The 17,315-nt window shown below is 41.3% G+C and overlaps 1 protein-coding gene across 3 annotated transcripts in view; it reads left to right on the plus strand.

Annotated features, from left to right (window-relative positions):
• LOC122549745 (zinc finger protein 385D-like) overlaps positions 1-17,315 on the plus strand; it is a 1,019,967-nt gene that overhangs the window by 211,496 nt on the left and 791,156 nt on the right. For all 3 annotated transcript variants that reach the window (XM_043689686.1, XM_043689685.1, XM_043689687.1), the window contains exon 2: positions 7,810-8,073. In XM_043689686.1, the coding sequence (XP_043545621.1) occupies positions 7,810-8,073 (264 nt within the window). The remainder of the gene's footprint in view (positions 1-7,809; positions 8,074-17,315) is intronic.

Consider the following 17,315-nt stretch of genomic DNA (forward strand, 5'->3'; position numbering starts at 1 on the left):
CCACCTTGTCTCAGTCAAATCCCTCAAACTCAGCACCGCCTTCCTAACCTGCAATCTTCTTCCTGACCTCTCCGCCCCCACCCCCACTCCGGCCTATCGCCCTCACTTTAACCTCCTCCCACCCATCGCATTTCCCGCATTTCCAATGCCCTTTCCCCAAGTCCCTCCTCCCTACCTTTTATCTTAGCCTGTCTGGCACACTCTCCTCATTCCTGAAGAAGGACTCATGCTCGAAACGTCGATTCTCTGCTCCCTGGATGCTGCCTGACCTGCTGCGCTTTTCCAGCAACACATTTTCAGCTATTATCGGACAAGCCAGAGAACAGCCAGGGAATTCCTAAAGGCTTGGCACTCATCCACTGATTCAATCAATAAGCACATCGACCTGGACCCAATATACCGACTACTGCAGCGGACAGCTGGAACTGACAACCGGAAGCCGCAAATACAAATCACTATAAATGCCGGAGGAAAGACCACAGAAGCGCTTCCCAGGAAGCTCCCAAGCACTGAGGATGTCACTTAGACAGGGGGCAAAACGTCTGCAACACAAATTTCCAGCTCGGCGAACAGAACCACAACAACACTAAGCATATCAGTCTGTGTCAGTGGAGAAAGAAACAGAGGGTCAATCTTTCCCATTTTGAATTAGTGTGGTTTTGTCAAATGATATTTATTGTGTCTGGGCTTCTAAGGCTCGGAAGCAACATTTTCATGTAATCTTCTGCTAGTCACGTTATTAGTCAGGCAACCAAGCTGCAGGGCAATCTTCTCAAGAGGAGGAAATGTCATCACTGCCAAGAGCTTCTGGCATTCAGGCTGCAATTTAAATCCCAGCTGCACACCACTACAGATGCTGCAATCCAGAAACTGGCTGTCACATTGAGTTATTTGAATGTTATCACAAATGACATGGCTCAAAGAGAAGGAAAGCTCAACCTTCTCTTCAGAGACAGGGACATGGAAGGCCTGGTGGACCTGGTGTTGGACAGGAGTCCTTTTACCTGTTCACTGACTCAGGAGCCAGTCTACAGAGAGATTTAGATAGGTTAAGGAGGTGAGCAAAAAGTTGGCAAATGGAGTACAATGTGGGAAAATGCAAAGAGAGAACAAATGAACAGTGTCATTTTCATGGTGAAAAACTGCAGAAAGCTGCAACGTTGTGAGTTTGGGTACTTGTATTCAAAACACGGAAAGCTAGCAAACTGGTGAGACAGGTAATCCAGAAGGCTAGTGGAATGGTGTCCCTTCTTTCAAGGAGATTGTAGTATAAAAGTAGGGAAGTCTTACTGCAACTGAACGTGGTGCTGCTGAGACCACATATGGAGTTTAGTGAACAGTTTTGGTCCTTTTATTTAAGCAACAATATTATTTGATTGGAGGCTGCTCAGACAAGATTCACTTGGGATGACCTTATTATTTGGAGGGATTCAGCAAACATTAAACAGCTTGAGACTTTACTCATTGGCATCTAGAGGACTGAGAGGTGATCTAATTGACACGTAAAAGGATTTTTAAGGGCCTTGACAGGGTAAATGCTTGGAGGATGTTTTCCCTCATGGGAGAGTTCAGGACCAGAGGGCATAATCTCACAATAAAGGAGCACTAATTTAAGACTGAGGAGTTTATTTCCCCCCAGAGGTTTACATGATGTACACATTTAAGGCTAAGGTAGTTTGATTCCCTATTGATCAAGAATCTAAAGTTAGAAGAAAGGACTGGAAAGTGGACATGAGATATGTCAGATCAGCCATGATCCTATTGAATGGTGGAGCAAGATTCAAGGGCCAAATGGCCTACACCTGTTCCTGTTTCTGTGATCTTATGGCAATGCCACTACCAACCCTGCATAGGACTGAATTACAACCCAGGTCAGTGCTGTGTTCCCAGTCGAACAGGGCACCCAGCAGTTCAGGACAACGAACGATGCTCTTCTGTGCTTTTCAAGGGTAAATGCCATCATCTCTCTGCTCTAGACCTCATGCACTCACTTTAACTTTGCCACTGCACATGTGTCTTGCTAAAGTTCATGGACAACAACTGTCACTATTGCATTTTTTATGTCCATTCAACAGCTCCCACCCACCTCATCCTTCCATAGGTCTTACCCTTCCTGCCTTTTATGCTTCCTACTCACTCACTGGGGATATCTTACCATCTATCCTGTTCATGCATCGCCCATAACCACTCATCTATCCACTTCCATCATACCCAGATTCTCCCGTCAGAAAAGGTGGCTGACTACCAGACAGATGTCTCCATAAAATCTTGATTGACCTACCTGTAATCCCTGGAGGCCTTGCATTTGTTGTTCAGGCCTGACCATGGTCGTCCAATCCCTGAACTGCAAAGACAATGCTCCCCAAACTTGGGAGAAGCAAGTCACTGACTGACCATGGCCATCCTTCTAGACTGGACTGGTCAGGCGCTTGACGACTGTGGCAGTAACGCCTCATAATCTGTACTCTCCCCTCACCACACAAAGGACAGACATAGTGCCACTTACATTGTACAATGGTACAATGTTACAATGAGTACAGCATTCGGGAGCTTATATTACAACATTAAAGTATAAGGTTTTGATTCTAAAGAGGCCCAGGTATAAGTACAGTGATGTGAGTCTGAATATGGGCAGGAGAGCCAAAGAATCCTGGGATGTATCCTAGAGTTTCAAAGTGGTTCCATGTAGTGTATAGTTGGTCTCTATTAACATATGTGGAAGAACTCCTGCTGCATTCAAACAGTAATCATTGATACCAGTATTAAGTCTGAACATAATGATGTTGGGCATACTTTAGGCAGCTTGTTGGACATAACAGGTATACTTTTTACTTTCATTCTGCATTCATAAAATGAGCATGATGAGGTGCAATTTCACCCACAGGCGTTGCCTGTGTAACTTGGTGTTCATGATGCCAATGGTTTTCTGAGTTCTGGTGCCCTCCAGTGGAAAAATAATCTGCCACCATTAAAAATATTCCCTCTCTTTGTAAGATATAAATGGTAAATTTTCCATCTTTTTGATAATAGAAAGAAATTTGAAGTGCTGAATGTCCCCACCTTTTGGGATATTCTTGGTGCTGAAATGATGCAATGTTGTTTATTATTTCATTTAGTTGTGTCAGCATGAGAAACAAATATCCATAGTGTGTTAATATTTGTATGGGTATCACTGGCTAAACCAGGATAGCCAAAGCTTTTGTAAGTATGTACAAAAGAACAGAATAGCCAAAATGAATATTGGTCACTGAGAGGACAAGACTGGGGAATTGATTGTGAAACACTAGATCAATATTTTACCTCAATTTTCAGTATGGAGAACACCCAAACTATCCCAAAAGTAATGGCTACTGCAGAGGTTAGAGAAAAGGAGGAATTTTAAACAATCGCGCACTAGGGAAAAGGTACTGAGGAAATTGTTGGGATTAAAGACATATAAGTCCCTATGGCTTAATCATGGGATCTTAAACGAAGTGGCTGCACAAATGGGGAAGTCTTGGTTATAATATTCCAAATTCCGTAGAATCCCTACAGTGTTGAAACAGGTCCTTCGGCCCAACAAGTCCACACCGACCCTCCAAAGAGTAACCCATCCAGAGCCATTCCCCTACCCTATTACTCTACATTTACCCCTGATTATTGTACCCAACCTACACATCCTTGACCAAATTGGACAATTTAGCATGGCTAATTCACGTAACCCGTACATCTTTGGACTGTGGGGAGAAACCGGAGCACCTGGAGGAAACCCACATAGACACAGGGAGAATGTGCGAACTCCACACAGACAGTCGTCCAAGGCTGGAATCAAACCCGGGTCCCTGGCACTGTAAAACAGCAGTGCTAAAAAACTGAGACACTGGGGCACCTCTCTGGATTCTGGAAAAGTTTCAGTAGATTGGAAAAATGTTAATGCAGTGTTTAATCAAAAAGGCTTGAAGTCAGAAAGTAGGAAACTTGACACCTATTAGTTTAACATCTGTTATTGAGGAATTGTTGGAAACAGTTATTAAGGATGGAGTAATGGGACTTCAAAGTTTGTGAGAAGATTTGTAGCTCGGGTGCTCGTTGCTGTGGTTCTGTTTGCCGAGCTGGAAGTTTTTGTTGCAAACGTTTCGTCCCCTGTCTAGGTGACATCCTCAGTGCTTGGGAGCCTCCTGTGAAGCGCTTCTGTGGTGTTTCCTCCGGCACACCAAGACAGGGGACGAAACGTTTGCAACAAAAACTTCCAGCTCGGCGAACAGAACCACAGCAGTAATGGGACATTTGAAAGGTCAAAAGACAATCCATCAGAGTTAGCGTGGTTTTATGAAAGGCAAATCATGTTTCACTAATTCTTAAATTTAGATTACTTACAGTGTGGAAACAGGCCCTTTGGCCCAACTAGTCCACACCGACCCTCCAAACAGCAACCCACGCAGACCCATTTCTCTACATTTACCCCTTCACCGAACACTACGGGCAATTTAGCATGGCCAATTCACCTAAACTGCACATCTTTGGACTGAGAGAGGAAACCGGAGCACCCGGAGGAAACCTCCACGCAGGCAATGTGCAAAACTCCACACAGAATGTTGCCTGAGGTGGGAAATGAACCCAGGTCTCTGGCGTTGTGAGGCAGCAGTGCTAACCACTGTGCCACTGTGCCGCCCATAAGAGTTTTTCAAAGAAGTAACAAGCAAAGTGGATAATGGAGATCTTGTCGATATAACATATTTGGACTTCCAGAAGACAGTTGATAAGATATTACACAAAAAGGTAATTCAACAAGGCAACATCACATGGGGTTAGGGGTCGGCTACCCAACAGAAAGCAGAGTGTCGGTTATTTTCTGGTGGGGTGCTACAGGGTTTAGTTCTTGGCCCAACTACAATTTATATTAATGACTTGAATGCAGGGATAGAATGTACTATACTTAGAGGGCAGCACAGTGGCTCAGTGGTTAGCACTTCTGTCTCACAATGTTAGGGACCAGGGTTTGATTCCCACCTCGGGTGACTGTCTGTGTGGAGTTTGCATGTTCTCCCCGTGTCTGCGTGGGTTTCCTCCACGTGCTCTAGTTTCCTCCCACAATTCAAAGATATGCGGGTCAGGTGAATTGGTTATGTTAAATTGCTCATAGTGTTAGGTGCATTAGTCAGGGGCAAATATAGGATAGGGGAGTGGGTCTGGGTGGGTTGCTTTTTGGATGGTCTGTGTGGACTTATTGGGCCAAATGGCCTGTTTCTATACTGTAGGGAATGGAATCTAATCATAGTTTGCAAATTTGCAGATCAAGCTAAAATAGGTTGGAAAGTAAGTCTTCAGGAAGAATTAAGACATTTACCAACAGATATAGATGGGTTAAATGTATGGACCAAAATATGGCAGATGAAGTTTAATATGGATTGGTGTGAGCTTATCCATTTTGGTTGGACAAATGAATAGTCAATTTATTTCTAAATGGAGAGAAAGTTCAAAATGTTTGGGTGCAGAGGGATCTAGGTGTCTTTATGCCTGAGTTGTCGAAATTATACAAGGCATTGATGAGATTATATCTAGAGGTCTACGTACAGTTGTAGTCCCTCCCTTGAGGGTGGATGCAATTGCATTGGAGGCATTTCAGAGGAGGTTCACTACTTTAGTTCCAGAGATAAATGACTCATCCTATGATGAGTAATTGAGCAGTTTAGAGCTGTACTCACTCGAGTTTTGAAGTATGAGAGGAGCTCTATTGAGGTATGTAAGATGCTACAAGGGATTGATAAAGTAAACATAGAGCAGATCTTTCCCCTTGTGGGAAAATCTAGAACAAGATGTCATAGTTTTAAGTGAAGGATTTAAAAGAAAAATGAGGAGGAATTACTTCTCTGAAAGGGTAATGAATTTATGGTATTCACTGGCCCAAAGTGTGGTGGACATTGGGACGCAGAATAAATTTAAGGAGGAGTTAGGCAGACTTTTAATTGGTCATGGGTTAAAGAGTTTTGGCGAGCAGGTCAAGGTGATATCAGCCATAATCTCATTAAATGGCAGAGAAAGAGTAAGGGACAGTATTGCCTACTCCTGCTCCTAAATCTTATGTTCTAAACCAGGCGTGCTCTGCTAAAATTGTGGTCCTGATACTGAAAGCTTATAATTGCAAGTAATCTAAAGGTGAGTCTTGAAGATTTCAATTGATAAGGGTGAGATTATTTCCTTTGTCAGCTTTATACATTGTGGGATTGTCCTTGGAAAGAAAGTTGATACGCTGTCTTGGAAACAAATGATCTTTGTCGATTGTGTGGTTTGAAAATTACAAGGGTCACTGTCCTTATCATAATGTGGTTCATTATCCAGGACCTTTGGATCTCATCCCTGTTCATGTATTGAACTTACTGAAATTTCATTGTCTCCTGCAGTACTGACATTTAGAATTTCAATAAATAATACTTGCAGTGCTCCAGTACCCAGGTTTGCAACTAAGATTTAAAAACTTCTTACTTCTACCATCAAGAAGTCAAAGGCTTCTTGTGTGGGAAATCACCCCCCCGCCCCAAGTAACACACTATCCCAACTTAGATATTGGCCAAATGCACCAACTCCAGTACCAATGAATATGAATAATTATCAGTGAATAATGGGAAATGAAATATGTTAGACCCCAAAGTTCTGATTTTCATCCATTAATTTAAGTGGAATTAATATCAAATAGGTTTCATCCAATGTGATTTACTTATATCCTTGTGGTGTCATGAAGTGGTCCAGAAAGCCACTCACTTCTATTAAAATCATTATCATTGGTTCAAAAAGGCTTAACACCACTTTATCAATGAGGATTAATGCCACATTTGTTATCATTTTCCAAGCATTCTTAAAAAAAATTGCTAGAGAAATAAACCTTGTGATAATTTAAGGCAGAGGCAGCGATGTAGAGGAAATGTCCCTGGAATAGTAATCTAGAGGCGCAGACTAATGTACACAGGCTAAGTCCCATCAAGCAAACTGGTGGAATTTAAGTTCAAATGATTAAAGAAAGTTCAGGAATGAAAAGCTAATCTCAACAGTAGCAACTTTGCAACCATTACTGATGTAAAAACCCATCAGATGTACCAAAGCCCTTTAAGGGAGGAAACTCTGCACTCCTTTTCTGGTCTGAATTATATGTAACTCCAAACCTGCAGCAATATGCTTGTTTCTTAAATATCTTCAGAAATGGCTTAGCAACTTGTTCAGTTGTATCAAACTGCTACAAAGTCTGAACAGAATAAAATCAAGCATAAATTGTGGGCGTATCTACATCTCACGGACTGCAGTAGTTTAAGAAGGTGACCTTTCCACCACTTTAGGAAGGCCAGTTAAAGATGGCCAATAAATGCTGGTCCAGTCAGTGATGCTCATGTCCTGTTAATGAACCAATTTTGACTAAAAGTATAGAATGCATAGCATCAATTCTGCCATCTGTTATATGTCTGTCCTGATTTGAAAAAACTCACATTCCCAAGTGTCGCACATATCTAAAACATTTAGGCCAACAGCTCACATATTAGTTATCAGCTGTCAAAGTAATTTAATATTATTTCAACCTTTGAAGCTTATAACTCTAGCTCTCACTGACAAATCTCATAAACCTTTTCAACATAGTCCCTTTGTTTGCCAATTACAGTTAACTAATTGTCATTTGCAGAAGCTGACGTAAGGCTGCCTGACTTAACTGTCTTTCTATTTTTGTGTTTAATGTGTCATTTACGACCTCTAGCACTGCTTTCCTAGTTCTGCAGATATGTTAAAAAAAATTTAAATGGCTATTAGCTTTCTGAAATATATTTTGAAGTGATATTGAATATTTAGTTTCAGGTGTGAAGAGGCCTCAGAATCCTAATGAACCGTGTGAAGCAAGACCTGCCTTTGGTTTTTCTTCAGTGCATATAACGGAAGAGATTAGATTTCCTGTGGCCAATGGAAATCAGGAGAAGAAGCAAGCCAGTTATACGTTGTGTGAAGTGTGCAACATTCAACTGAATTCAGCTGCTCAGACACAGATTCACTACAATGGGAAATCTCATCAGAAGCGACTAAAGCAACTTAACAATGGGCATCTCCCTCAGAGCTCGGGTAATGCTTCTGAAGTTATTCTTGACACTTGCATTATGTGACACAGGATATGATAGCTGTGTTTATTTCAATCAGGTTCAGGTGTTTTTTTAGGGAAGTACTATTTACTCCTGTTAGCAAAAATCAATCAGAAATTCTTATTGATTGCTCTTTAGACCTATTGTGAAGAATCTCCAGTGGACTTAAGGATTTTTATTTGGGATCATCTGAGACAATACAAGCTCACAGCTTTCATAATTTTCTGCATGTAGGTTAACATGCTCAAAGAAATCTCTGCTTTATATAATTCACTATTGCATTACAAGGAAGAAATCTTCTATAGTAGAGTATTGTGTCATAATTCTGTAGACTTGATTTAATGATTGGAATTGTCATTAATTGGAGGTATTTCTGCATGGATTTATAACCAGTGTTAGCAATGCTGTGTTTTTTTACAACACTAGATTGATTAGTGCTGGAGAGATGTGCATCAAGGAGATGAATTTATTGAAGTTTGGTGAATAAATGTGTTCCCATAAACTGTTACATGGTACGGTTACTGTGTAGAAGTTATTGCAGTGGATATTATGGAAATGTTTACTACTTGTAATGGTACTTTAGTTTTTCATTATATATTTTTAATTAACTGGAAGGAGGAATAGAGTTATATAAACTCTGCTGCAGATAATACAAAGTTGGGAGCTAAATTGTAAAGATGGGAACGGGAAGTTAAAAGCAGGCTAAGTAAGTGTACAAATCTGTAACAGATAAAGTTTAAACTAGGAAAGTCATCCAGTTTTGATTTGACAAATCAGAATATTTTCTTAATAGAAGCTGTGATGAGCAAATTACTTAGGTGTTTGTGTGCAGACATCACAAAAGAGTTGAGAACAAGTGTAAAAAAACAAAAACAAAAATGAAACACTCTTCTTTACCTTAAGAGAAGATGATGTCGAAATTGAACTCAGACTTGTACAAATTATATTTGCAGTCCTGCATTTGGTTTTCAGCACAATACCTTGTATTGAAACGATATACAGGCTTGAGAAAGGGGTACAGTATGTAAATGTTGTCAGGTTTTCAGGAGATAACTTCAGTTGTACTCCCTTAAGTAATGAAAGTTGAGGAATGATTTAATTGCCAAATTTATAGTAGCTCAGAGATTTGATAGGATAGCTCTTATGAACTGGTAGGTCATAAATTCAAAGCTCTGATCCAAGGATTTGTGCAGATAAGGCAGGATCTCCCTCACCCTGGTGTGGCATGACTAACGACGAGCAAGTTGGTAAAGTAAGGAGAAGTGAAAAATCAAAATCTCATCGTTGAGATAATGTTCTGCAAGTTTCTCCTTAACCTTTAAATGTTGACTTTAGACTTCCACTATTGCATGGCAACTTATTTTCATGAATCTGCATCTTCATTAATATCCAACAGACCTTTTTGAAATGCCACTTGCAATATTCATCTCCTTCCTGAGAATGTGGAGGGAACAGATTCTCGACATGTAACTCAGAGCAGGTACCTGTTAGCTACAGCTCGTCAGTCCCAGCCATCATCCAATTGTGTCATCAGCACAATGTCCCTGTATGGTCCATGGACACTATCTTCCTTGAATCGTGACCAATACAAATTAACATCAGCAAACCACCAGCCTCACTACAACACGATCCCTGCTCCCAGAACCAACTCACAACCCCTTACTAGAATTCCCACACGAGGCCACCTGGATAAAGCATGCTTTATCCAGGTGGCCTTGTATGGGAATTCTACATGGACTTTAGCAAGGCCTTTGACAAGGTTTCACATGGTAGACTGCTTAGATCACATGGGATCCAGGGACAGCTAGTCACTTGGATACAAAATTGTCTTCACGATAGGAGACAGAGGTTGGTACTATAGGATTGTTGTTCAGACAGGAAGCCTGTGACCAGTGATGAGCCGCAAAGATGGGTGCTGGGTCCACTGTTGTTCATTATTTGTATAAATGTTTGGATGAGAATATAGGACACATAGTTAATAAGTTTGCAGATGGCACCAAAATTGGTCTTATAGTAGACAGTGAAGAAAGCTATCTAGGAGTACAATGGGAATCTTGATCAATTATCCAAGATGGAGGACAGGAAAATTTTCTGGCTGTGATAGGCTGCTCCTTTTTTTGAGGTATTTTAGATGTTGGAGGTGATTTCCTTGAATTCCAGGAGCAGCAATTACTGTTTTATATGCTGTTGCATTGTTTTGGAACTTTGGAGAGAAAAAAAAACGGCACTTTTAAAAGGGAGAGGAACAAGCAAAGGCAGCAAATGGTCAAGTCAGCATAGGAGAGAGAGAGAAAGAAAGAAACCCACACTGCTAACTGACACAGCAGTGAACCTGCACAGTTCCTGCCTTTGCTGTTTGAATTTATGGAGCACTGGACATCGGAGTGCATCTGGGAAAATTAACAAACAGTGAAATTCACAACTAATCTTGGAGGAACCTGTTTGGGAGAGGTCACAGCACAGAAACAGATAAATGAATAGAATAGTTTTATGTGTGCCCTTACAGTAAGTCTGCAGTAATGAGTAGAGTGGGTTCATTCTTGATTATATGTTTTATTAAGAATAGTCTCTTGATTAAACTTTAAAACATAAGCCATAAGTATTAAGTTAGCCTGGAGCAGTGTTTTGTAGAAGAATAAGATAGTGCCATTTTCTGGGTCTGTAGATTGGAAGAAGAAAAAATGGCCTTTAGTAGAGTGATATGCTCTTCTTGTTGGATGTTGGAGTTTAGGGAGAACTTATGTGCTACTGAGGATTATATCTGCAATGAATGCCATTGGTTGTGAATCCTATCAGATCAAATGGATCAGTTGGAGAGACAGTTAGAGGCAATGAGGAATTAAAAGAGGAGAAGGGGGTGTGATGGATGGCAGTTATAGGAAGGGAGATAAGGTACAGATACAGTCACAGAGATGGGTTAACTCCAGGAAAGGTAAGAGAGGTAGGCAGGTAGTGCAGGAGTCTTCTGTGGCTATCCCCATTTCAAACAGGTATGCTGCTTTAGAAAAAAGAGGGGATGATGGATTCTCAGGGGAATGGAGCACAAACAGCCAAGTTTCTGGTATTGAGACTGGATCTAATGCAATGAGGGCTATGTTGGGTTCCAACAGAACAATTGTGTTCGGGGACTCTCTAGTCCGAGGTACAGACAGATGTTTCTGTGGTCAGCAGGGAAAAATCAGAATGGTGGGTTGCCTCCCTGGTGCCAGGATCAAGGATGTCTCAGAGGGGGTGCAGAATGTTCTCAAGGAGGAGAGGGCCCAGCAGGAGGTCATTATACACATTGGAACCAGCGACATAGGAAGGGAAAGGGTTGAGATTCTGACGGGAGATTACAGAGAGTTAGGCAGGAATTTAAAAAGGACCCAGGGAACTATTGAAGAAAGAGATCAATCTGAGATTGGTATAGATGAAAACAGAAGCTAGTCAAACAGTTAGGGCAGGGACAAAGCAGAGAACAAGGTAGGACTGATAAATTAAACTGCATTTATTTCAATGCAAGACGCCTAACAGGGAAGGCAGATGAACTCAAGGTGTGGTTAAGAACATGGGACTGGGATATCATAGAAATTACAGAAACATGGCTCACGGATGGACAGGACTGGCAAATTAATGTTCTCGGATACAAATGTGAGAGGACAGAAAGGGGGGGCAAGAGAGATGGGGGAGTGGCATTTTTGATAAGGGACAGCATTACAGCTGTACTTAGGGAGGATATTCCCGGAAATACATCCAGGGAAGTTATTTGGGTGGAACTGAGAAATAAGAAAGGGATGATCACCTTATTGGGATTGTACTATAGACCCCTAATAGTTGGAGGGAAATTGAGAAACAAACTTGTAAGGCGATCTCAGTTATCTGTAAGAATAATAGGGTGGTTATTGTAGGGGATTTTAACTTTCCAAACATAGACTGGGACTGCCATAATGTTAAGGGTTTTGATAGGGAGGAATTTGTTAAATGAGTACAAGATAATTTTTTGATTCAGTATGTGGATGTACCTACTCGAGAAGGTGCAAAACTTGACCTACTGTTGGGAAATAAGGCAGGGCAGGTGACTGAGGTGTCAGTTGTGGAGCACTTTGGAGCCAGCGTCCATAATTCTATTAGATTTAAAATAGTGATGGAAAAGGATAGACCAGATCTAAAAGTTGAAGTTCTAAATTGGAGAAAGGCCAATTTTGACAGTGTTAGGCAAGAACTTTGAAAAGAGGTAAAAACAATGACTGCAGATGCTGGAAACCAGATTCTGGATCAGTGGTGCTGGAAGAGCACAGCAATTCAGGCAGCATCCGAGGAGCTTCAAAATCAACGTTTCGGGCAAAAGCCCTTCATCAGGAAACTGGCTTTTGCCCGAAACGTCGATTTCGAAGAACTTTGAAAAGCTGATTGGGGGCAGATGTTGGCAGGTAAAGGGACAGCTGGAAAATGGGAAGCCTTCAAAACTAAGATAATGAGAGTCATCGACAGTATATTCCTGTTAGGGTGAAAGGAATGGCTGGTAGGTGTTTGGAATACTGGGTGACGAAAGAAATTGAGGGTTTGGTTAAAAAAAAGGAAGCATATGTCAAATAGAGACAGAATAGATCAAATGAATCCTTAGAAGAGTATAAAGGCAGTAGGAGTATACTAAAGAGGGAAATCAGGAGGGCAAAAAGGGGATATGTGATAGCTTTAGCAAATAAGGAGAACCCAAAGGGTTTTTACAAATACATTAAGGACAAAAGGGTAACTAGAGAGAGAATAGGGCCCCTCAAAAATTGGCAAGGCGGCCTTTGTGTGGATCCACAGGAGATGAGATACTAAACGAGTATTTCGCATCAGTGTTTACTGTGGAAAAGGACATGGAAGATACAGAATGTGGGGAAGTAGATGGTGACATCTTGAAAAATGTCCATAAAACAGAAGAGGTAGTGGTGGGTGTCTTGAAACACATAAATCCTCAGGACCTGATCAGGTGTACCCTAGAACTCTGTGCAAAACTAGGAAAGTGATTGCTGGGCCCCTTGCTGAGATATTTGTATCATTGATAGTCACAGGTGAGGTGCCGGAAGACTGGAGGTTGGCTAACATGGTGCCACTGTTTAAGAAGGGCGGTAAGGACAAGCCAGGGAACTATAGACCAGTGAGCCTGACCTCAGTGGTGGGCAAGTTGTTGGAGGGAATCCTGAGGGACAGGATTTACTTGTACTTGGAAAGGCAAGGACTGATTGGGGATAGTCAACATGGCTTTGTGTGTGGGAAATCATGTCTCACAAACTTAATTGAGTTTTTTGAAGAAGTAACAAAGAGGATTGATGAGAGCAGAGCAGTAGACGTGATCTATATGGACTTCAGTAAGGCGTTCGACAAGGTTTCACATGGTATATGAACAGGAAGGGTTTGGAGGGATATGGGCCAGGTGCTCGCTGTGGGACTAGATTTGGACTGGGATATTTGGTCAGCATGGACAAATTGGGCCAAAGTCTGTTTCCGTGCTGTACATCTCTATGACTCTAAATGGCAGGTAGTGTACCTCCAGAGTTGTCGAACAGAGAAACCTCAGGATGCATCTACCTGTGGTGTCTGAAAGTGGCTTCACAGGTAGACAGGGTGTTGAAGAAGGCGTTTGGCATGCTTGCCTTCATTGGTCAGAGCGTTGAGTACAGGAAATTGGGACATCTTGTTACTGCTGTACAAAACATTGATAAATTGAACATTTCAATTATAGCGTACAATTCTGGTTGTCTTGATAGAGGAAGGTTGTTATTAAACTGGAAACAATGAAAAACAGATTTGCAAGGATGTACTGAGACTGGAAGGATTGCCTTATAAGGAAAGGCTGGATAAGCTGGGACTTTGTTCCTTGGAGTATAGAGCTTTATGAAGTCATGAGGGGCATAGATAATGTGAATTGCTAAGGTCTTTTCCCCAATGTTGGGGTGTCCAAAACTAGAGGGGGTAGTTTTAAGGTGAGTGGGGAAAGATTTATTAGATTAGATTACTTACAGTGTGGAAACGGGCCCTTCGGCCCAAAAAGTCCACACTGACCTTCTGAAGAGCAACCCACCCAGACCCATTCCCCTACACCTAACACTGCGGGTAATTTAGCAGGGCCAATTCACCTAACCTGCACATTTTTGGACTGTGGGAGGAAACCAGAGCACCAGGAGGAAACCCACCAGACACGGGGAGAATGTGCAAACTCCACACAGACAGTTGCCTGATGTGGGAGTTGAACCCAGGCCTCTGGCGCTGTCAGGCAGCAGTGCTAACCACTGTGCCACCACACTGCCCACAAAAGGGACATTAGGGACGGTTTTTCCACACAGAGTGCGATTCTTGTCTGGAATGAGGAAGTTGTAGAGACAGGTACAATTACAACATTTAAAAGACATTCGGGCAGGTACATAGATAGAAAAGGTTTAGACATATGGATTAAAGGCAGAAAAATGGGACTAGTTAAGTTTAGGAAAAGAGGTCAGCAGATCGAGATGGATCAAAGGACATGTTTCTGTGCTATATGACTCTGACTCTGTCTCTGTGGTTCTATGACCGTGACTCATAGACAATAGGAAATTAATGGGATAACCACCAATGGAATGGACAGTTCTTCCAGGACACAGAAACTCTGGCCATTTCATGGGGAAGATGTAAGGCTATTGAGGGCATGGAAAGGTCCTAGTTCATTAACTCTGGGTGTTAAGTGAGCACGTCAAATGTAATATGAAGGGACAAATGGAAATGGGGTGGCTGAAAGGTCTTGGGGCCACAAGGAGAGCAACACAAAAGGGGACATAAAGAATAGGGAGAAAGTCTTGCATAACAGGCAAAGAATCTACAACACACGCACAAGAGTGAAACTTTAACCTTGCTATGTTGAATAAAAGGTTAACTGAGCAATAACTCGACACATTTCCTCTCATCACATGCAAAATAGGTGGGATAAGTCACTGTTTTATTCTTCGGCCAGGGGAATGGATTAAAACTCTTGGATTAGAGGCATTGCCACGGGCAATTGCAGTAATCATGCCTTCACTGATTTAGTAATGCCACTCATCATTCTTTAACTTGTACTCCATTGGCTGAATACTCATTGTCCAAGAACACATGTTCCACATCTTGACCTCTATTAATCAGGGGTCTTTTATATGAGCATGATAATGACCTCCATAAGAAGCCTCCATACCATATTGTGTCAGGCATGAAGGCTGAGGAATTCCTTCAATAAACCTGTGTTGTCTTCAATTTTGTCTGTCTCTCTCTCCAGCAATAATCCTCAAAGTATTCTGCTTTGGGATCTCTTGTGGAGATCATTGTCACTGTAATGATCCCTGGCATCTGAGGCTATCTGCAGTCAAGGAGTCAGTAGCTTATGAGAGATGACCAATACTTGCTAATTGCAACTACTTTCAACCTTCGGTTATTTGAAGAGACTGTTCATCTGTCACATGAGTGTGACTTAACCAGCATTAACAATGAAATTATATTCCAGCAAACATTTTAACAGTATCCAGTCTGACACCTCACCTGTGACTCTCAAAGAATGGTTGTTGTCTTGGGTGAACTATCAATAGGGCAATGACCAGTCAGTACCAATTATCTTGATGAGGCTTGAAGACCAAATTCCATTTATTCTGGTCTGTGCCTCTTGATCCAGGTGAATCCTGTTCATTTATTGTCAAATTTGGATGCTGAAACAGGCCGAAACCAATTTCTATCCATTGCATATTGCATTGTAATTTAAACTGTCCCTCTGTCTCTGATGGATTTGATGATTCAATCGTAGAATTCTCCTGGCCCTAGAGCTGATGAATGCATGGCTAGAGAGAGAGAGAGTACAGGAAGAAAAACTTTAGATTTTTGAGGCAATGGAATCATATCTGGGGGAGAGCACCTCTCCAGTAAATTGGAGAGATTATATCTGAATGGGAACAGGACCAACATCCTTATGGGGAAGTTTGCTAATGGCATTGGGGTCAGTTTAACCTAGGTTTGCAGGAGGATTGAATTCTGACAAGTAGTTCTGTGGGGAGAGCAGTTAAAATGGAATTAGAAGTTAAAATGTGAGAAAGTGACTCTCTAAGGAGGCTGAGGAAACATAGCCTCAATAAGATGTAAGTGAGTTTAACAAGGCTGGATGGAATATATTTTAATTCAAGGCACCTGAGGAATAAAGTAGTTGAGTTGAGGATGCAGATAGGTGCATTCGATATCATAGCTGTGACCACGCCTTATCTGGTCAATGGACGGGATTGGTAGCTCAACATTCCTGTTTGAAGAATATTCACACCAGACAGAAACAGAGGGGTAGAAGAGGAGGGGGACGTAACAATATTGATCAAGAAAATAATTATATTGTTGGGGGGGTTTGGGGGTTGGGGGTGGATAATACTTTCCACAACACAACAGGGCCAGTCACATTGTTTAAGATCTTTAGTACATACCTAAAAATCTGGGAGTGAAAGAGGATCAAACAGGATGGTTGAGTCAGAAGTTCTCAAACATGTAATTAGCATTTAGATATCCACTTGCATTGCCAAGAACTATAGACCAAGGGCTGTAGAGCAAGAACTGGAAAATGGGATTAGAGTAGTCAGATCTTTGTTGACTGTCATGGACATAATGGTAGTTACCGACAAGTGCTCCAGTCAAAATTTATCATTCTCCCACACAATTTTAATAAGTCATAGTCATCTACCATTTTATTGTTTGAGAGACAAAATATGGTAAAAAATTTTTTAGATTGTCCTGAGTTTGTCAATTATTTTATAGAATCGTGAGCACTTCCTGCATTTCTTTTTGTTTGAAGGTTACTTGATCAATACCGGGTGATAAGTTAATGTTCAATTATAATTATTGACATTCAGGATGCTATTTTTAAATGAGCTTGCTGATCTTTGAATTTTTTCTTTCTTTCTTTGAATGACTTTGTACAACTGCTGTAATGTGGCTGTTTACTTTATAGAGTTTTTTGCTGCATAGATAAATCCAACTACTGCTTAAGAATGCAATTAATTGTTTGGCTTTAAATTGACTTCAGTTTTCTTTCTTATTTAAAATATTTGTATAGTTATCAAGGGGATTCTAATCATCACAATCAATTTGACCTATCAGTCACAATGCAGGACCCAAAAACTTACATTGATTGTGTAACCAGCAGAATTTGGAAATACATAGGAAACATTACACAAGGAATATCAGCACTTCACCTCAGGGGAACTGAATAACATTGTCTCTTTAAAA

The sequence above is a fragment of the Chiloscyllium plagiosum genome, chromosome 5 (assembly GCF_004010195.1).
Source record: "Chiloscyllium plagiosum isolate BGI_BamShark_2017 chromosome 5, ASM401019v2, whole genome shotgun sequence".
Lineage (NCBI taxonomy): Eukaryota > Metazoa > Chordata > Chondrichthyes > Orectolobiformes > Hemiscylliidae > Chiloscyllium > Chiloscyllium plagiosum.